Raw genomic sequence first — 23,655 nt, 5'->3', positions numbered from 1 at the left:
TTTTACACACTGTAGACTCTTTTCATTTCATTTTCTATCTTTCAACTATTGTGAAGTGCTAAAGATATAGGCTATGGGTTTGTCCACTGTGATAAAAAATGGATTGTGTTGCTGCTGTTGTTTGCTACCAGTTCATCCCTGAGTGAACAAACCTATGATCAAAGACATTCTAACCCTGACCATCTCGCCTTTTATTTGGACAAGTGCATCTAAAACTACATTATCTCATGTGTTCTTGATTTTTAAAACAGTAAAGTGTGATTTGATGGAGATTTGGCTACTATTTTTAGCACATTGAGGCACTTCTTTTGGCTCAGATTTAGTTTTGTAAATGTTTCAGGTATATGCCATAAATCCTCGAGTATAGTCCGCCCTTGAGTATAATACGCAGGGGATTTTTAGGGGGCTGTATCTCTGAAAAACCTAAACCTTGTGTATAATATGCACCCCTTCTCTAACTTGAGTCAATGAGGTCTATATAACATTTGTAAATGTATATACAGTAACTCCCCTTATTATTATTGAATATATAACATAATGCAAACGTATAGCTTTTTTGTGCACCTTGTTTGCAGAAAATAAAGAAATAACAGTAATAATGTCAGTGAAAAATAAATATTAAGTAAATTGCCTTTACATATTTATCACTTAGAAAATTTTGCTTAGAAAATATTTTTCATTTTTAACCTCATATATAGTACACAGTAGAAATTTTGACCTTTAAATTTTGGGAAAAAAGTGCTGATTATACTCGAGGATTTACGGTATATATGGTAGCATAATATTGATGAAAAGTTATAGAAAAGTAACCTCTATTCCCTTTCCATCACTATTCATGAAGATCCTGAAAACAGTCATGGGGGCTACCTTCCATCCTCTGAGTTAGACATTAAACAAAAGCTCTGCCCTGATTGAGAAGTTGTGTGATCAAAGAGATTTCATCTATGACCACCCAACTTTTTGTTTATCTAGGACTATACTGGTCAATGTATCTTTCTTTTCTTGTAAGATGTGATTTGAGGGAGATTTAGCTTCTACTTCTCGAAGGTCAAGTGAATACTTAGAGTTGTCACAACAGGTCACTAAAATTGTCACAACTGGTCTCTGGACATGACACAAATCACTACATGTGCCACAACAGATCACTGGGTGTATCACAAGTCACTACATGTGTTACAATGGAATGCAGCATGTGTCACAATCAAATGCCCCTTGTGTCACAATAGAATACCTCATGTGTCAATGTAATGCTACATAGAATACCTCATGTGTCAATGTAATGCTACATGTGTCATAACAGGAGATTGGTACATGTATCAGATCAGAACTAGTTATGCCATAACATTATCCACACTTGTTTCTGATATCTTCTTTATTAATTAATTTGTCACAAAACCAAGTTAATTAGTATCAGCTTTGAAATAAAGAAAAGAAATAAAATCCTGCTGTAATCATTAAAAGTGTAACTCCTTCAACATCTGACTTGATTAAACAATGTAATCCATTATTTGCTGGAAGAGAGACACCTATTTCTGGTGAATGTTGTTGCTGTTATTTAGGTTCCAATAATGGGCCACTCATTACTGAGTCTGTTTATCTCATTAACATAAAGCTATTCCAACCAACTCTGTTGAGACTGCTGTATGAAGTAGTCCTTTCTTTACTGAAACTATTTACTTAGGTTCAAGTTTACCCACAGATGTACGAGAACCATAAACTATACACAGGGGTATTACAAACAATGGCATAAATATTCCACCAGCAATATATATAAGGATACCAAAGACAGTGGCACAAGTGTGCCACCAGCAATATACAGAGGTGTCACAAATGATGACACAAGTGTGTGTCACCAACAATACATAAAGGTGCCACAAATGATGGCACAAGTGTGTCACCAATAATACACAGGTTCCCCACAAGAAGTGACACAGAGGTCCCACAAACGATAGTGTGTGCCACCAACAATACATAGAGGTGTCACAAACACTTATACAAGTGTTCCACCAACAATTCATAAAGGTGCCACAAATGATGGCACGAGTGTGCCACCAATAATACACAAGTGTGCCAACAGCAATATACAGAGTGCCACAAACTATGACACAGGGGCCCCACAAGCAGTGACACTGGTGATACAAATGATGACAAGTATGTGCCACCAACAATTCACAGAGGTGTCACAAACACTTACACAAGTGTACCACCAACAACACATAAAGGTTCCACAAATGATGGCACGAGTGTGCCACTAGTAATACACAGGGGCCCCACGAGCAGTGACACAAGTGTGCCAACAGCAATATACAGGGTGCCACAAATTATGACACAAGAGTGGAGTTGAATGACAACATATTTCCTGCTTCTATTCAGAATGTTTAAAACTGTCACAAGAAAGTTTGCAAGTCTGTGTTCTTGATATAAAAGATGAAAGAAGAATGAGATAAACAAATCTATATATAGTGTGGGAAATATTTTTATTGGAAGGAAAAAGTGTAGATGTTATTATTAACTTTATTACTTTACTGTGAAATGTATGTAAAGTTATAAATAACGTTTGATCACAGTTTAACCATTGTCACAGTATAACCCTTTGAACATGGCAAGCAGATATATCTGCTCAAAATTATATTACTGTTAATGTGAAATGCAATTTTGTCAGATGGCTTTGAAAAAAAACCTCTCCTTATGGAGAGACACTCCTTGAAGCAGAGACACTCCTTGGTGGTACTTTTTTTTAGAAAAGATAATTTTTCAGATTTTCTTAATTTTTTTCACATATTTCATAAAAATACTTCTTCATGAAGAAAGAATTAAAGACTTTTAGTGGTTGATATGAAAACTGCACCTACAGGAAATACTGAAAGGGCATTGTAGAAAATATCAATCCTTTTGTTTTTGGGGTTTTTTTAATTTATTTGTGAATAATTAACATCATTACAGTCAAAGGGTTAAAAGTTGATGTAATAAATTATTAATTTGCGGCTGATTAAGGAAGAAGCAGCACCAATATAAGTGAGATGGTTTTTGTAAGATATACCCTATTTGCCGACATACAAGTTAATGTAGTATATAGTGTAAACATGTAGTGTTAACATTCAAACATGACCACGACCTTTCCAAATCATGCTGCATTTAACATGGAGCTTTTGGCCCTCCAAAGTCATCTTGGTGTATAAATCAACCTATATTTTAATGGATGTAAAATTTTGGTCTGAAATATTTGATCTGTATGTTGGAAAATAGAATAGAAATATAACTAAGCCCAAACAAATTCACACTGATTAATATATTTTAACACTTGGTCAGTCATGCGTTTACTGGCCTATGATCAGACATTCCAATCATGAGCATTACATCATTTATTACAGACATAGTGTATCTCAGACTACACTAGCCAATGTGTCTTTTTTTAATACAATAGAGATTTAAGCGACCATGTCGAGGTTACTATACCAATAATGACAATGAAAAATTCTGTAAGAGTGACTTAGTTATCTCCCTCACCTCTTCTAACAAAATATTTTCATTAACACTAATTACTTCTGCTTGTAAATATCCAATGATGTTTGAAAGTTTGAAATTCCAGGAAAAAGTCTAGATTTTTTCTAGTACCACAATTGATTAATAAAACCCTGTTAGATAATCTACTTTACTTGATAATCTACTTTACTTTGGTCAGGCTCATACCCAGGCCTTTAAAGATAATTTACTTTACTGTAGCCAGACCCACACCCAGGCCTCAAAAACAAAGCCATTTCACCAAGCATCTCGATTCTATCATCAGCACCTTCAGTTCATTGACAGTATTCAATCCTCTGCTAGTACCATGCTATGGATCCCAGAATAAAAGCTTTGATGCTTATTCTTCTTGGTGCCACATGCAATGATTTGGTATGCAGAGACATCATTCTCTGATCTTGTTGATCACTTTTGGAAGGCTTCCATAGAGATGCTCATCGGTCATGTTCTGCCATTTTACATCCAGGGGCATTTGTAGCATCCTTGTGTAGCAGCCATCTAACCACTTCTTTGCTTGTTTGGTAAGTGTCCAGGTTTTGCTGCCATACAGGAGCGCTGACTCAACAGTAGCAAGGAACAGTCTTGACTGCCATACTCTTTTGAGTTTGTGACACAATGTCCAAGCTTATGCTTTTCTGACTTTGATGTCAACATCGGAGCTGTTTACCCATCTACCAAGATATCTGAAATTCTCAACTGCATTCAATTTTGATCTATTCATTGCTCAGAGATCGAGATCTTTGTTTTGGTTGAAGGATATGTACACCATTTTCTTCTAGCTTCACATTTGTTTGTCCTTGACCTGGACTATGCAATGTGTCAAGTAGCAGGCAATGACACTTGGGATTCGCCATTGACAGACACAGATCATACCAAGTACCAACTGTCATCATAAGCGACCTTGACTTCCTTGATGATACAGCACTCATTCTCAACACTATAGAGCAAATGCAAAAGTTGCTCGATAATGTAGGGACCTCAGCAAGTAAAATATAAAGGTAATCTATGGAATATGGGAGTATTTTAATTTTTGTTGTTAGGGGAAGTGAAGGTGATGTTGATGTTGATTAAAGTAAGAAATAGACGGGGAGAAAAAGAAAACCAATCTGATGTGGTTCCTTGATTTGTTGTTCCAACTTATGACCAGGAAATAAACAAAACGATTACTATTATTTCTAATAATATTGATGTGTTGTGGAGTGAGAGATTGATGTGTCATAGAGGCTGTAGGCTGGAGGTTGAAGTTTGCAGTGGTGTGGAGGCTAGAGGCTGTGATGTCATGAAGGCTGGAGACTGGAGTTTGTGCTGCTGTGGGGGTTGTAGTTTTTCTTATAAACTCAGTAAATTTTGTACTAAGCCTTGAGAAAAACTGAAGTGTTTCAACTGTCAGTTCATTGAAACATGTATTTCACTTAGACACTAACAACAACAACAACACAACTATCATACCACAGTGTTGCCACTGCATCTCTCCACCACCACAGTACCACTACCACCACTACTACCACATCTCACCCACCATTGATTTCAAAACCCATTATTTTCCAGTACATATTTTCTGTTGAATTATTTTGAGAATGTCTATCTGTCTATATGTATGTAACTCTGTTTGTCTGTGTACATGTATAACATGTAGGTGACTATATCTGCCTGTGTATACATGTGCAAGTATGCTTGCCTGAACAACATGTATAGGTGTCTATATATGTCTCTCTGTGTACATGAATGTATGTATGTGTGTGTTTGTGTGTTTGTCAACATATGTTTCTGTAAGTATGCATATATATGCCTGTCTACATTAATGTGTATGGAAGGGGAGAAGAATGAGGATGTCTATAGAGGTGGGAGTGTAGAATTGGTGGGTATCTATGGTAGATTGTTTGATTAGACTGTGTATATGAAATGTAGCATGTGGTATGTGTATATATTGTAAGGTTTATGTATATAATATGTGGTTTGCGCATATATAAAGCCTGATGTGTGTGTGTGTGTGTTTGCATAAAATATGGTGTGTGTGTGTATGAAGTGCAGTTTGTGTGTATAAAAAGCATGGTGTGCATGTATGTTAAGTGTTGTCTGTATATATATTTATATATGCAGCAGTGTGTGTGTGTGTGTATATATGGTATGTTCCATTTGCAGGAAGTTGAAATGTTTCAGATAAGTCTGGTTGATGGTGCAGGAAGAGGTGGTGTGGTGGTGGTGGTGGTGGTGGTATACAGATGCTGTGATGGCAACGATTGACTTACACAACTCTACTGAAGAAAATTACATCCTGTCATCTGGGAAGTGGGACAACAGATATAATAGGGCAATGGTGATGATGATGGTGGTGGTGGTGGTGGTGGCAGTGGTAGTGGAAAAATAAATTGTAATAATAATAATAATGATAATAACAACAACGATAATAATGACGAGAATCTGAGTTATAAGGTTAATTGCAAAGCTAAGGTAAGTGATGATGATGATGATAACAGTAATGCTGATGATGATAATGATGGTTGAGTGTGAAAAGGCCATCTCTCCTGAAATCGTCAACAACTGTGGTATTGGTGGTGGTGGTGGTGGTGGTGGTGGTGGTGGTAGCGGTGGCAGCGGCGGTACCACCACCATGGAATATTTTATGACAACTTACAGCCTTCATTGGTTAAGTCCTGCCCCACACACTGGATTGTTGTCCATGTGACAGTGACACACAGACGCTGTTCCAATAACGATTACGGTGATGATGTTCTTAATAAAAATATAACACTAATTTTTTTTTCTTTAATTAAACATAAAATCAGTTTGATCACATCTTAACATTTGTTTTCTTGAGCCAATGTGGTCTGTCACCCTTCTAGAAGTAGCAGCCAAATCTCTCTCAAATTACACTTCACCGTGTTAAAAACACATTGCGTAATGTACCATATTTACAGGCATACAAGTTGACATATTGTGTATAAGTTAAGGTAATCTATACTCGTCTTATAAGTCAACCCGCCTTTTCCGGTCACAAGCTTTTATTGAGAAATTGGGACCTCATCGGGGCTGGAATGGATCTGATCACCAGAGCATACACAGAGAACAGAGGGAAATGGAAGGTTTCACCACAGGATGAAAAAAAGTCAAAATGAATAAGTTTTCTCTTGAAATTATGTTTAATTATTTCAAATTTGATTTTTACTATTTACCTTTATTTATGATTCTAATTGCACATCAATATAAACACTAAGTAAGTATAAAGAGAATTAACAGGTAACTAGATTTTTTGTTATATGCCATTATGGCAGGCCTGAAGTGTAAACATTCAAGCCTTTCCAAATCTTGCTGCATTTCATATGGAATTTTTGGTTCTCCAAAGTTGTTGTGTATAAGTCAGCCTACCTTTTTTTTTTACTATAAATCTAGGTCTGAAAAATTGAACTTGTATGCTGGAAAATGTACTTGTCTTAGATATAAAAAAAGCTGATTAATAATAAGATTGTCACAGCAAGAATATTTTGTTGGTTGTGTCAAATGTTGATGTCAAACAAGATTGGCATTGCTGGAAATTCTTGCTATGGCCTGGCTCTCAGTCAATTATGACAATGAAGGTTCCAGTTGATTCGATTAACAGAGCAGCCTGCTTGTCAAATTAACATAGAAGTGGCTGAGCTCTCCACAGACATGGTTACCCTTAATGTAGTTCTCAGAGAGATACACTGTTACACTGAATGTGATGAGACTAGCCCTTTGAAGTACAGGTACAACTCGTTTTTGCCAGCTGAGTGAACAGGAGCAATGTGAAATAAAGTGTCCTGCTCAAGGAATCAACACCCTGCCAGATATCGAACTCATGACTTTATGATCATGAGCCAAATACCTTAACCACTAACCCAGGTGCATTAGTTCTTGCTAAGTTTGTCACTGTTTATCTAAAACAGCAACATTAATTTTCTCCGGTTCTGTTAAGACAATATTTCCTTTGTTGTAACTGGTCCCTATCACTGTTTCTGTCACATCCCTATCACACAGCGGTCACATACCTAATGTAAACATTCATTTCAAGGTTTAATTGGCTTTACCTATCTACCTGCCTACCTGCCTCTCTGCTTGTTTATCTTCTGTATTCCTCCAATTAGATACCCACCCCTGTCCTCACATAGTCATCTCTCTCCTTACTACATAACCCAATACCCCAACCTTTCTCAATCACCATGTTCTATGTCCATCAATCTTTCAACAACAAACATATATTCAGATAATATTCACCCCCACCTGTTAATGACTACTCTTTTACTCCTTTTTACTCTTTTACTTGTTTCAGTCATTTGACTGCGGCCATGCTGGAGCACCGCCTTTAGTCAAGCAAATCGACCCCAGGACTTATTCTTTGTAAGCCTAGTACTTATTCTATCGGTCTCTTTTGCCGAACCGCTAAGTTATGGGGACGTGAACACACCAGCATCAGTTGTCAAGCGATGTTGGGGGGGCCAAACACAAACACATCTATATATACATATACATATATACGACGATCTTCTTTCAGTTTCCGTCTACCAAATCCACTCACAAGGTTTTGGTTGGCCCGAGGCTATAGTAGAAGACACTTGCCCAAAGTGCCACGCAGTGGGACCGGAACCATGTGGTTGGTAAGCAAGCTACTTACCACACAGCCATTCTTGCACCTAGTTTACAATATAGACTAACAGGCATGTAATTATTGCCTCATCTTCACAGAGCAACAAATCATACTAGCAATGACAGCAGACTGATATTTACCTAAAATTCCATCGAACAATCTTAAAACACCAAACACCATTACTCCCTCCTCCTCCTCGCTCTGTTATCTAAGCAGATACAACTCTACTATTTCCCATACATCCAACACCTTCAGTAGTGGTAACAGCTGTGGTAAGTGTGTGGGTATGCATGTGTCGCTTGTATAAAAATGGTGGTGGTGGTGATGATGATGATGACGGCAATATAGGTCAGTGATATAACTGGTGGTGGTGGCGTGGCGGTGGTGGTTTATTAGGATTATGCATTGCTAAATGTTACCCCATCTGCGCCCTCCCCCCATCTGCGCCCTCCCCCCATCTGCGTCCTCCCCCCATCTGCGCCCTCCCCCCATCAGACATTTTTGAAGTTCTAATGTGATAACAATAAATATATCACACATGTTTCTACTTTTGGGAAGACAGTTTCTTCCCACAAAGTGTTCCCTTTTCTACAGAACATATTCATCAGGGTTAGTCTTGAGTTTCTTGCTAGTTTCCAAGATCAACCATTAAATAGTCTTGTATATTTACTTTGGGATTCTTCAGACGATACTTTGGCAAGTCTGTTTCACTGAGGAGGTTGCAATAACACTGGAACATGCCCAGAGTTGTCACCCATATTTTCTGAAATAATTAAAATATATTAGTCAAGACTGATATTGATTATTTCTACAGAGCCTTCTGATGCTCTATTTATTAAATACATTGAGAGTTATTTAATGATTTCTCCACAAATGTTGATGCCTCCCCGTCCACTAAGATTAAGGTCAACAGTATTACAAATAACTGGTACTGTTATTACTCAGTGAAGGAGCCTCTACATGGATGCTTGACCTGTTAGAAATAGCACCCAAATTGCCCTCAAATGAGACCCTTTAATCTTATACGATGTTACACTACAGAATCTATTGATTTTTTTAACCCATGTTGCATGTATAAAGATAATGAAAACACCTTGCCTTTATATAGAATAGGTTTGTGGACAGAAGATGTGGGTTGAGCTGCTGGACCACTTTCAGTCCTGTGTTGAGATGTCATTAGTGACTGAGTTCTTATTTTAATTGTCCATAGATACTTTAAGAGGACAGTTAAAATGGATTGCTTGCCCCTGATGAAATCCCACCACGAGACTGAAACAAAGCACCAATTTATTAATCTATTAATGCACCAGTAATTCATTAATCTCATATGACATTAAATAAATGTAAGTGAAGATTTTTCTAAACATATGGGATGGTCATGGCTTGAATATGTTTGATCATAGATCTACTTGATAAATGCTGACCTGGGGCTAAACGGCAACATTCATCACCACCATTACAAACTATATTAATATCACCATCATTACCACCACAAACCACCATCCTTATTAATACCACCACTCTCGCCTGACTGGGACCCCTTTTTACGTAGTTCTGTGTGCTCTCTTATGGTAAGCCTAGGGCTAAACAGCAACCAACACTACTACCACTACCAATCTCTATCATGATCATCACCATCACCACCATTATCATAGTCACCACCAAACACTACAATCATCACTACTACCACCATACCCATCATCACTACCACTGTCACCATCATCATCATCATCACCATCAACACTGCCATCGCCACCCCTCACTTCCATCAACCATTAAACCCAACAGCTTTATGTATTGATGTGTATCTGTTGAGACAACAAGGTTCTGAACCAAACTAGAGCCTTCACTTAGTAAATATTTAACACACCAGTGAGACTTTAATTAATCAGCACTTTACCCTTTAATTAATCAACACTTTTAATTAATCGTGTCTCTTACGTTTAATTAGTTAACACTCTACCTTTAATTAATGAAGTCTTTACCTTTAATAATCAAGACTCTACCTTTTAATTAATCACCACTTTACCTTTAATTGAGGAGAGGTAATCCCCAAAACAGGGTAGACAATTGTAAATGTTATTTGCAACACTGAAATCCCAATTACCTCAACATTGGTGGGTTTGAATTGATGTGTCGTTAATATACTGTGCAGTTAATTACCCAGCTATACGCCCCCCCCCCTGCTGTCATTAATATATTGTAAATGAGGGCAGTGAGGTGACAGAATTGTTTGCACCCCAGGCAAAATGCTTGGTGGAATTTCGTCGCTCTTTTTGTGTTCAGAGCGAGATCGTTGCCAGTGCTGCTGGACTGGATCCTGTGCTGGTGGCACATAAAATACATCATTTTGAGCATGGCCATTGCCAGTACCGCCTGACTGGCTCTCGTGCCGGTATAACGTAAAAGCACCCACTACACTCTCAGAGTGGTTGGCATTAGGAAGGGCATCCAGCTGTAGAAACTCTGCCAGATTAGATTGGAGCCTGGTGTAGCCATCTGGTTTCACCAGTCCTCAGTCAACTCATCCAACCCATGCTAGCATGGAAAGTGGACGTCAAACGATGATGATGATGAGTTCAAATTCTGCCGAGGTCAACTTTGTCTTTCATCCTCTCAAGGTCAATAAAATAAGTATCACCTGAAATTGCTGTTCTTGCCGTTGCCAAAATTCAAAACCAAGATACTGTACAGTTAAATCAATCATATATACACCATCTATCCCCTACTGTCATTAATAAGCTGTACAGCTAAATCACCCATATATATATATACATCATTCACCACCTTATTATTAATACACTGTACAGCTAAATCACCTACTTATATACACAGACCAACCTTTTGTCCCTGTAAATAGGACAGAAGTGATATTTCACAGACTGGTGACACACGGTGAGTGTAAAGTGACTTCCTACCACAGAAGAATTATTTTGTCACCAAAGTTTGGCACTGTCTGATGTTTTTAATAATCCATCAACTTTCAGTAATTTTAGCTGATCTCCGCAGACTTGGGTTGTTGTTCTTTTTGGGGTTTTTTATGTGGTCGATTATTTCACTACCAAACAATGTTGTTGTTGCTGTTGCTGTACTTTGAACTTTACCACTTTCTGCTGCTTTTAACCTTCTGTTTCCTTTCAGTATTTAAAAATGAATTTTCTGCTCATTAATGTCAATTTGTGTTTTCTCTTTCCCTAGATGTTTCACACTTCTTTTGTCTCCATCTAATAATGTCTTTGAAAATACAGTAAATACCATCATAGGAACTTACTGTTTGGTCCCTAGGTCAAATTAATGCAGCAGACCTATGATTAAAGCTCTTCCGGATCTGACCATCCTATCTTTTATTCAAACATGATGTATCAAGGACTGCATCATCTAACGTAATAATGTGTAGTGTAGTAGTTGGTACTAATGGCTATAAGTAATGTTGCTTAGTCTCAGATCAATCTCAGTCCAGCAGATCAATAATTAGGTGTTCCGACCATGACCATTCCACCTGTTGTTCAACTACAGTGTACCTAGAAATATCTTAACATGTATTTTTTTTTTCATTTATTCGATTATTTGTTTGTCATTTGACTGCGGCCATGCTGGAGCACCACCTTTAGTCAAACAAATCGAGCCCTCAGGACTTATTCTTTGTAAGCCTAGTACTTATTGTATCAGTCTCTTTTGCCGAACCGCTAAGTTACGGGGATGTAAACATGCCAGCATTGGTTGTCAAGCGATGGTGGAAAGACACCAGCTACACACACAAACACACACACACACACACACACATATATTTATAATGGGCTTCTTTCAATTTCCGTCTACCAAACCCACTCGGCCCGAGGCTATAGTAGAAGACACATGCTGAAGGTGCCATGCAGTGGGACTGAACCCAGAACCATGTGGTTGATAAGCAAGCTACTTACCACACAGCCACTCCTGCGCCTATTTCATTTTTTTCAAGGTGTGATTGGAGAAAGGCTTGGCTACTATTTCTAGCAAGTCAGTCAGCCATATAGAGACCATCTTGTTGTTCCTAAAGGTGGGTGATGGTAGGGATCAGAAGGATAATGGTCTCTTCTGTTCTTCACAGTGCTGCAGTGTTTTGAAAATAATGACGGTAGAGTGTGGAGGTGAGGGAATTCAATATTTCTGTATTATGTCGGTTTAAACATACATTCAGACTCTTGAAATTTTGAATTTTGTTCTCTCTCTCTATATCTCTCTCTCTCTCTCTCTCTCTCTCTCTCTCATTTTTTCTCCCCCTCTCTCCCCTTCTCTCTCTCACACTCTCACCCCCTCTCTCTCTCTCCTTTTTACACCACCTGCTCCACCTGGTCCTTGGCTGCCTTCAGCTGAGTCCACTCTGCAACAAGCAGTGAACCAGGTGTCTGGACTTGTGAATAACTTCTTCCCATTCTTCGCACCTTTGTCAGAAACTCTGGAAAGAGTCATGGGCACTGCCCCATTGTCCCATTCCCAACCATTAAATAAATACTAAATTTCTCCACACCCTGTCCCCTATTGTTAATTTTCATTTGATTGCATTGCTCAGTTACACCAATCTCACAAGTCCTGGTATCAGGTGGTCTACAAAGTTGATTAGGGTTGCCTTTCCTTCATACTCACACTGTATTCTCTAATATCAACTGTCTATAACCAATACATGTTAAAACTATAAATGTAATGTATGCTGATGATTCAAAAAAGGATGAAATGGTGCTGTTCATAATTACCAAAGACTAGAATCTTTTGGAATTTTATAAATTGTATATTAATATACATATTTAACATACATATTAAATATCTATATTCTGTACACTTTCTTTACTCCTTGTTGGAAATTCCAAATTTTCAAATCAGCCTCAAATTAATCTAGAAGTGATTGTTTCACCTATAATCTAGAATTGATTGTCTCCTAGCCACCAGGTACACACTATGTGTAATATCTCTTTAACATTACATGGAGACACTTACGTGTATATGTCTCCAGCCACCCAATATGTGCAAAGGATTTGATTCCAGTTTCTGTTCCTTTATTTAACTCACATGATTTCAAGATCTGAAGAATGATCTTCTCTTTAGTTTCTTCTTCCACATAAAATCTGGTCAAATTAAATAACCTTAGATAATAGCACCCTCTATATTGACCCTTGCAAAAAAAAATATGAATATTTAAATAATTGTAGCCCTTTATAACATAAATCACTGAAATAACTCTAGAATACTTAAAAATAGCAACCCTCTAGAAATGACCCTAGAGCACTTTGTCTTTTGTGGAAGCATTTATCTCAAGCACATTTTGAGATTTAACTGAATTTTTTAACAAAGGGATCTCCTTCAGTGTTAGTCTCTATAGTGAAAGTGGCCTTGGTCAGTGTGCTTCTAACTCTGGCAGTTGCCACAGCTAAATGGCTTTGATCAATACATTCCTACTGGTCACCACAGATAGTGGCCTTGGTCAATATATTCCCTGTGCCAACACAGTTAATATGCTCTTGTTCAATATATATATAAAGTGGTTTTAGTCAATCAATGTGTTCTGGGGCCACTACAGCTAGCATCTTCTTGGTAATACATAACAGTTAATCTTCCTCTATTGGCAGCCATCCCAGTTGTGGTTCTAGTTGTATTGAACTCCTTCCTGGTCCAGCAGATCCATAACCAAAAGTGTTTCAGCCATGACCATCTTCAAACACACTCATCATCATTTAACGTCCGCTTTCCATGCTAGCATGGGTTGGACGATTTTACTGAGGACTAGCGAACCAGATGGCTACATCAGGCTCCAATCTGATCTGGCAGAGTTTCTACAGCTGGATGCCCTTCCTAACACCAACCACTCCAAAAGTGTAGTGGGTGCTTTTTTCTTGCCACCGGCATGAGAGCCAGTCCAGCAGTACTGGCAACGGCCACGCTCAAATGGTGTTTTTTACATGCCACCTGCACAGGAGTCAGTCCAATGTTTTGTTAGACAGTCCAATGTTTTGTTGGTCAGTCTAGTGTTATAAAATTAGATTTTCTGATGGTCATATTTTTTTGAAGACGGTATGGTTTGGTTTGAGGGAGATTTGGCTCCTCTTTTTAATGTATTAAGCAACCTCCTAAGTAGCCTCTTTGTACGTATATTCCAGTCCTTGTTATAACCAGAAACGACTGGTTATCTCTAGTAATTCCCCTCTCCCCACCTTTTTCTGTTATATCACCAGTCTCTAGATCTGACAACCTTCTTTTCTGTTTTTGTGCTTATGTGTAAACCTGTCAAACCCATCTTCGCTATGAAGTCTCAAATGTTGACCTGGTTTTTGTTTACTTAACTTTGCTGATTTCCCCCTCTCCCCACCTCCAGAAAACTCTACCACCATCACAACAACAACAACAACAACAATTACCAACAACTCACTGTTTACCTTTGATCTCATTTTTTTCAGATCAAATATCTATGAATTAATCTCTGCCAAAGGTTTTATTGTGTGTGTGTGTGTGTGTGTACGTACACTTATCGCCAACCTATAACTTAGTATGTATATATGTGTTCACTCAGTAAATGTCATCATTCATATGATGGGCCAAATCTGACCTATTACCTCTTGTTTTCTCTGTGTTTACATCAAACAAGCAACAGCAGCAGCAGCAGCAACAATATTTCTGTGGCAATGACCCAGTCTGACTCAGTTATTGTTCGGAAATAAAATAGGGAGGGTTATGGGAACTTAACCATGATGCAAAAAAAAAAAATAACATAATTGCTGATATCATAGTGTAACCTGTTTTTGTAATGTTCCCTTCACTTAATGCCCCTGTGGCAAATAAAAGAAAATATCATCATCATCATCATCCATTATTGCTAAGGCAGTATAGTCATTTGCTTACCAAACATAATGCTAAATGGAATTTCTTCTGGCTTTACATTCTGAGTTCAAATTCTGCCAAGGTAGACATTGCCTTTCATCCTTTCAAAGTTGATAAAATAGGCACCAGTTGGGCACTGGGGTCAATGTAATAATCTTCCCTACTTCCCCCAAAACTGCTGGTCCTGGTAAATGAGAGTGGTGAACATGGTCTGAATGTTTTATATCCTTCTATACTTTGGATATACAGATTTCACAAAGCAGGGAGACACACAACTGTCTTCACATGATGGTCTTTAAAATCCTCCACTAAACATGATACTCCAATAAATACAAACTCTGGACGACTTCCATGAACTCTCAATGACTTCTATGACCTCTTCTCTCATCTTAACCAATATGCTACTTTTTATAAGAGTCCAGCTAGTCCATTCTTCCAATCCCACAGGGGTCTCAATGACGCTTGCCACAACAAGTTTGCTCATATATTAGGGGCAGGAGTGGCTGTGTGGTAAGTAGCTTGCTTACCAACCACATGGTTCCGGGTTCAGTCCCACTGCGTGGCACCTTGGGCAAGTGTCTTCTACTATGGCCTCGGGCCGACCAAAGCCTTGTGAGTGCTTTACATCTACACTCAATGAAAATACACACAGTAACTGCATCAATGGTTGTCAGCATTTCTCTTTCTCACATTATCATGTATATATAAATTCACACACACACATCAGTATGCTGTCAAATTCACACATGCATACAGCCATACATACAAACTTAAAGCTATAGACACTCAAATTTGTATACTCCTGAAGCACAGTTATGCACACGTGCACAAACACACGCACACACACACACACACACACACACACACACACACACACAGAGGCTGTCAACCATGTAGTAGCAGATATACATAAACCACTATAAAGATTAGTGTGTGTATGTGTGTCATTATTGTTTAGTGAATGTTTTTTTTACAGTCAGAGTAAAAAGCAGCCAGTACATAAATTAATGTGTATATTTTATTAGAAGCTGACTTTTCTTGACCTGTAACATTTTAAACTTACCTGTATATATATTTAAGAATGCATGTGTTTGTGAGTGTGATGGCGGGGAATGAAGATGAAGAAATAGAAAAGATACCCCCTTCCCTCCTCTATCTGTACAATATCACTTCTTTTCTCACTGACAGTTTCCCTTTCTAAATCTGATAAGAGCTACCATGATGTACTGTAATATATATGAAACTGTAACTACAAAGGCCAAAGTCCAGCTGGAGTGACCCTATCGGCTACAACACTAGATACATAAAGTTATAGTTGAGAACCTCAAGGAATATGGTTAGCCTTATCAGAGCCATTCTTTCTAAGATAATATTTTCATCTCATTTGCTCTCTGTGTTCATCAGGCTCATGCCTAGCTTCAATCTTTTGATGGGTTTTTCTATGAAACGATGTAAATCTCTCCTGGATAGAAGACAGGTGAATTCAAATTAACTTTACCTATCAAAGTCAATTTATATTGTCTTTAGCAATAAATTAACAGAAAAAGGATTAAATATTCTTACAGTTATGAGTTTGACCTTCTGTCTTTAATCTGAGGTCATTGTAAGTTTAGATACCAATCCACCTATGACCACCACCTCTGATTCTATGATACACAACTTCCCATTTTAAAGTGTTCACATTGAAGTTAAAAATTTCCATAAAAATTTTATGAACTTTTATGTCTTACCGACCAAATTGTAGTTGAAAATTTTACTAAATCTCACCAAATTCTTGATTATTCTCAGAACAGACCACAAAGGTAGTAATTCCCAATTAGAAATATGGACCTGAAAGAGTTAATTCATCTTTGCAGTACCTGTAAAATGGTTGATGAATCAAGTTGAGGCAGTGTTAAATCAAGATAACTTTTTAGCCTTGCTGAGGACATGAAACCCTCTCTGGTGCTGGTGCTATGATAAAATACATTCTGTACGAATTGTAAAGTGGTTGGTGTTAAGAAGGGTATCCAGGTGTAGAAACCAAGCCAAAAACAGAGATGCCAGAAAGAGACATGGCTTTCTGACTTTTGTAGAAGAGCTTTACCCACCAAATAAGAACTGAGACCAATCCAAGCATGGAAGACAGACATAAAAATAGTGAGGAGGAGGAGGAGGATAAGTGTCACCATGTTCTTCATCATCATCATCATCATCATAACCACCACCACCATCAAAGTGTTTGTGTTATGTTTTGTGAGTCAGAGCAGAAATACAATGAAGTTGTTAAGAGTACTGGCAAGTCAACTGTTTCAATCTCACCCCACCTATCACCAATGTGTCACCGTTAACAAAAGATTTAGTTATTAATGAATAAGTCCACCTTGTTGAAAGCAATTTCCACAAGAGATACAGTTTTACTATTAATATAACTAGCAAGTGTGCTTCATGAGCTTGCAATGGGCAGCCATTTTAAAACCTCTCTGTGGTTGGAAAAGACAGGAAAACATATTTTCAATATATTGTTCATTGAATCACCCCCATCAAGACAAGGGGGTTAGTGGGGTCCCCCGACCTCACTATGACAATGTAGAATATAACTGTTGATAGTGATACACACAGAAGAACAAGTTTAAGATTTAGAAAAATACAAATCTTTCTAGACAAGGGGAAATAACTCAGTGTATACTGTCGGTTAACTGCTAGCTTTTATATTAAGACGGTCACTGCTGAGATTTACGTACTCATCTGAATGTTTACAAAATACAATATCTAAGATAATGAGATTTCAGCTCGTATTGAACCCACTTCCTTTACCTTGAGATCAATAATGCTTAACTTGATACCAAACTACTTGAGACTGTTGTCACTGATTCTGTGATGTCCATTTTCAATTGTTCATAAATCAAAAGATTACTGTCAGAACTTTTGATGACGTTCCCGACACCGATGAAGAAAATTTATTAGTTTCTTAATTCCTTCCAATTGTTAAATATTTTCAGAATTAATTAAAACATAACATAATTTATGACAGGAATTACCATTATATCTATTAAACATAATGTTATCATTTCTCCCTACCATATTATCCATTTACATAATGAAGTCTAAAAACATAGGAACACAGTTAGCATTTCCACCCTCCATATCAAACATCTCCCTTCCCCTTTCACCAACCAATTTTCTATCTTAGTGAATTGGAACTCGTGTGTCGACTCGTTTCAGATTCTTTTCAGTCTTGGATTATTTGCCTTCCCTTTAGTTAATCATTGTCCAACAATATCTACTTGGTCCCAATTCAACTTTAGTATTGTTTAATTAAATTTACTGCATTTTCTAACATACAAGTAAAATTTTTCAAACCAAAATTTTTAACTCAAAAATGGTAGGTTGACTTCAACACCAGGATGATTGTCAAAACCAAAAATTTTGTGTGAAATGCAGCAGGATTTGAAAAGATAGTAACTATTTCTGAATGTTTACACTTCATGTTATGCTGACATGTATACCAAAAATACACTATTCTGTGAGCACTTCACTATTCCACCATCTCATTCCGGCCTGGCCCGAGGCTAAATAGTATTTCATTAAAAATATGAGTATTAGGCGTAGGAGTGGCTGTGTGGTAAATAGCTTGCTTACAAGCCACATGGTTCCAGGTTCAGTCTCACTGTGTGGCACTTTGGGCAAGTGTCTTCTATTATAGCCTCAGGCCGACCAAAGCCTTGTGAGTAGATTTGGTAGATGGAGACTGAAAGAAGCCCGTCGTATATATGTATATGTTTGTGTGTATATTTTTGTATGTATATGTTTGTGTGTCTGTGTTTGTCCCCCCAACATTGCTTGACAACCGATGCTGGTGTGTTTATGTCCCCGTAACTTAGCGGTTTGGCAAAAGAGACCAATAGAATAAGTACTAGGCTTACAAAGAATAAGTCCTAGGGTCGATTTGCTCGACTAAAGGCGGTGCTCCAGCATGGCCACAGTCAAATGACTGAAACAGGTAAAAGAGTAAAAGAGTATTAAAATGTTTTTTAAGAAACCTTCATCATCTCAGATCTTTTGTTATATATTTCCTCGTTTCTTTCCAGTACGACGACACAAACGCACCAAGCTTAGTGACTTGGAGCCGATGGACACTATTTTTGTGAAGCATGTGAAAGAAGACAGTCCTGCAGAACTTGCTGGTTTAAATACTGGAGACAGAATTGTCTCCGTCAACGGAGAGCCTGTTACAGGAAAAACTTACTCTCAAGTTATCTCTCTCATACAGTCCAGGTAAAATTGATGCTTTTCATTCATTTTAGAAACTACTAACAACAGTCTATCAATCTGTGGGTGTCAGAACCTCATCAGTCCTCTTAATTGTAATTGCTGATTGCTTTCTCGGTAACCTGATATTGCAGCTACTGTCTGCATTTCTCTCCACCTTGGTCATCTCTTTATCTTTCTTCCTCTCTCTCTCCCATCTTAATAATTCTATTCTTTCATGTCCATTTTCCTTCATTTATCTCTTGGAGCCTCTTTACCTACCAGGGACTATAACCACTCATCCTAAACTAAGATTACCCATCCCTTCCTACTCACGTATTTCTTCTAATTTTTGACCTTAATCAATTGAAAAAAAATACTCGTTTCTCTCAATGAAGAACAAAACTCTGTTGTTAGAGCAAGTGTAATGGGGATGTGATGTTATGCATGCCTTTCTTGAAGACATTAATGCCACAAGTGTTCTCTACAGAACTGAAGCTGGTTTGTGTTTTCAAGGTCCTTATTTCATATACAACCTATAATTGGGGTCAGAGGTCATCTGAAATAAAGGTTAGTTTATGGTGGAGAAAGGTCCTCCTTGTATGAAACCCTAAATGAACTATGAACCCATAATGGACAATGAGCTCTTGACAGTGGACCCTAAACATACAGTGAATCCCCAATCTCCAAAAGTTGTCATTTAACTCTCTATTTTAAACCTTTTTTCTTTCAGTGATTCATCGCTCAAGTTACTAGTTGTCCCCAAAAATGAAGATATTCTGCAAATGGTAAGATATGACATTCACTTACAACCTCTCTCTCCTTCTTCTCTCTCTCTCCTTCTTCTCTCTCTCTCCTTCTTCTCTCTCTCTCTCCTTCTTCTCTCTCTCTTCTTCTTCTCCTCTCTCTCTCCTTCTTCTCTCTCTCCTTCTTCTCTCTCTCTCCTTTCTTTTCTCTCTCGCCCCTCTTCTCTCTCTCACCCCTCTTTTCTCTCTCTCACCCTCTTCTCTTTCTTCTCTCCCCTTCTCCCTCCTCTCCCCTTCTCTCTCTCCTCTCCCCTTCTCTCTCTCCTCTCCCCTCCTCTCTCTCCTCTCCCCATCTCTCCCTCTCCTCTTCTCTCTCACAAAAAATCTAATTTTATATTCATTCATTTCTTCTTAAATCTTCACTACAAAGAACCAATTCTCCTTTTCCATTACTGTTTGAAATAAACTTAAATATGAACCCCACTTGCATATCAAAACCACCAAAGCCTCAATCATTTATCATGTATTGATGTAAATATTGAGCAAAACAAGAATTAAGCTTTGATTCTAAAGAATTAAAACACAAAATTAATGCTAAAATATTTTCTTAATTTCTTCCACTAAATCTCCATGCTTATCTGAAATTGATTTTTGGTTTTTCTTCGTGACCAGGCATATAAGAATACTGCTTATAACCAAACATCAGCAGATACGTTTATAAGCAGTCACTCCAGCTCAACTCCTGTTATAAGTGTGAAACCCGCCGTTCATTCACAGTCTGCTCTGAAGGAAACAACTGTTTATCTCCCCGATCGTGTCAAAGAAAGAAAGGTTTCCTTTACATTTGGAGAGAATCAGCATTCTGATCCAATTTTCTCAACAACGACCATCAAGGAAATCAATCCATCTCCACTAGTGACGTCAACATCTTTCTCATCAGGAATTAGCCTCCAGAGGGAGCCACTTGTACCTGATAACATGAATAAAGCTGCATTTTTGGATCGGAAGCGGGAGTTTGAGCAACGTGCTGCTCAAACTTCCGAGCAGAAAATCGATTCATACTCTTTTGGGTTGTATTTTCCACCAAAGAAAGATCAGCAAAAATCTAATAGTATTGATAATATTTATGTGTCAAGCAGTGGCAGCAACAGTCGCAGGCGAACATCTCGTGAAAATGTGTTGCAATCACGGGAATCATTTGAGAATGTCAGCCGGTCTGAGTCCTATTTCCAAAGCCCATTGTACAACGCCAAGGACTCACGGCAGACCTTCTCAACTACGTTACGTACCATCTCCTCTGAGAACAAAATGTTACCTCGTTCTCAGACCACTTCATCTTTATCCTCCTTTGCAAATACTTTCTCACCTGGGCTGTCTGCAAAGACTGATTTTCTTACTAATAACCACAGTTCAACTGTGGAAGCTAGCAAAGCTACTACGTCCCACTGTACCCCGATACATTCTGCAGTGGCTTCAGTGGTACATCCTCCTTTACAAATATCTCCTCTGAACCAACCTAACTCACGTTCTATTTATCAGTCTCCAAACAGTTCGAATGGTGTTTTTAATCGCTCCCTCACTTCTCGAGAAGAACCCAGCCCACAGTCCCGCCATGTCATCTACAAGACAATGTGTGGGACACCAGTTTTAAATAAAACATCCCTTAATGCTCCTTCCACTGCCCCTGTGCTTCCAGTTTCATATAACCAAAGACCTGTTCTTATTCAGCGTAAATCACAGATGGAGTTTACCCCTAGTGCAGTTGGTAGCAGTAGTAGTAACAATATTACTACCACCACTAGCACCCTTAATAACCAGAACAGCGCTGGTATTACACCAGTGCGGACTATCTGTGTGGTCTCCTCCAAAAGAGACACACAGTCTCCATCTTCTGTGCCTCTTTCACCTTCCAACAGGTATAAAACTGAAATAGAAAAAATTACTTCTAGGACTAAATTTGAAAGTGTTGCTACTCGAGCTGCCCAGTTTGAAATCAAACCCAATGAAGTGAGTTTGCCCTCGCCTGTAATCCCATTGAACTATAAACAACACCGCACCTCAGAGAGACTGCTACCACAGGATAACTATAAGACCTATACCTGTACACCAGTACAGTCACCTGCTGAACGAACAACCACCTATAAAGCAGCACTGACCAAAAGTTTAAGTACTCCCGTGTCCCCAAACCAGGACACAACCCCTGTTCAAATGGAAAAGAAGTTATTGGATACATATTCTCGCTATGATTCCACACCAAGCATGAACAATTGCTCTTCAGAGTGTTACGTCACAGATGGTCCGTGTATCACTCGATCAGAAGGAAAGGATTTTAAACCTACCACAAAAGCATCCTATATCACCAGTATTAATGCAACTGTGAATAATTGTGAGTATATCTTTTTTTGTTAGTGTTGTTATTCTCAATATCTTCAACTGTTTATAATAATAATAATAATAAGCTTATCGTATGCAGTCCTCATCAGAAAAAGTAGTCAAAAGTGCATGAACAGTACAGAGAATATGCACAAGAAGTGAACAATGAACGAATTGTTTAAAAAATACAGAAGTGGGTAGGGGCGCATTAGATGTACTGTTGATGAATTTCAGGGAAACCTGGACGTTTTGGAGGATGAAGTGTCTTGACAGCTAACAGCTGATGTGGGTAGTTTATTTCATGCTTCTGCAAGTCTGAGCAGGAGAAAATGGTTCCGAAAGTAATGGGTTCTGTGTTGCTCTTTGATTATCTAAGCATGTCCACGACTGTTAGACATATGGGATTCAAAAAGTTGCCCAGGGTTGTTGTTGAAAAGGTAGTGGATAATCTTAAAGGTGTCTATCAAGTCAGTTACCAAATGTTGGAGCTTTAATGTGTCCATATTCAGGAAAGCAAGATATTGTGAGTTTGGTAGATATACTTATTCATCTGCTTCACTCACTGCTTTAGGAGTCCTAGTTTGTCCTCTCTTTAACCTACCCTTTTGTTTATAATATATTCTATTGATTTCTTGGATGATATCCAATCTCTGTTTGTCTGACTTAGCAGTAGAAAGCATATAATCATTCTCTGATGATAGGTGTTACTCGTGTCCTCTGCTCTATACATTCCATATTTATTCAGTGTCAAATTATCGTCATCATCGTCATTATCATTTATTAATTGATTTTTTATTTCATCAAAATCAGTTCTTAAAATGAATCAAATAAAATAGGAAACTGACTGATGCTGTTTCCTGGGCGTGAATTTCTATCCATTTGTTCATAATTCAGCAACTGAATTCCTTAATCATTCACAGAAATTATCTTCACAATCCTCAGTGCAGATGTATAAAATTATACTAATTTAAAACTATTGACTAGCGATTCTCCATCCTCTCCCCATTCTTCTACTTGCTCCTAACTGGGATTGAACATGAAACCTGTTTTTTTTATTTCTGCCAGCTTTTTTTTTTTTTTTTTTTGCCTCTTGAAACCGCAAACATTTTTCCATTTATGAATAGATGAAGGGAGATAACTCTTTATTGTGCTTTTAGATATTAGTTCTTAACGTCAGTATCACTCAAACTTATAACAAGCACATACAGATAGTCATACTACACCCAGATACCCGGGCAACCACCCCTAAAATACAGTCGTGTATACAATCATTATTTTATCAGAGTGGGTGGTGCAGGTGGCACATGAGATGCACCATTTTGAGCGTGGCCGTTG

At 38.0% G+C, this 23,655-nt stretch overlaps 1 protein-coding gene across 8 annotated transcripts in view; it reads left to right on the top strand.

Annotated features, from left to right (window-relative positions):
- Positions 1-23,655, top strand: part of LOC106877701 (rho GTPase-activating protein 21) — a 373,680-nt gene that overhangs the window by 265,561 nt on the left and 84,464 nt on the right. For all 8 annotated transcript variants that reach the window (XM_052970828.1, XM_052970827.1, XM_014926655.2 and 5 more), the window contains 3 exons: positions 19,042-19,228; positions 19,935-19,989; positions 20,620-22,333. In XM_052970828.1, coding sequence (XP_052826788.1) covers positions 19,042-19,228; positions 19,935-19,989; positions 20,620-22,333 — 1,956 coding nt within the window. The remainder of the gene's footprint in view (positions 1-19,041; positions 19,229-19,934; positions 19,990-20,619; positions 22,334-23,655) is intronic.

Source organism: Octopus bimaculoides, chromosome 9 (assembly GCF_001194135.2).
Source record: "Octopus bimaculoides isolate UCB-OBI-ISO-001 chromosome 9, ASM119413v2, whole genome shotgun sequence".
Taxonomy (NCBI): Eukaryota; Metazoa; Mollusca; class Cephalopoda; order Octopoda; family Octopodidae; genus Octopus; species Octopus bimaculoides.
The sequence above is the reverse complement of the archived record's forward strand: the minus strand, read 5'-3'. Positions and strand labels throughout refer to the sequence as shown.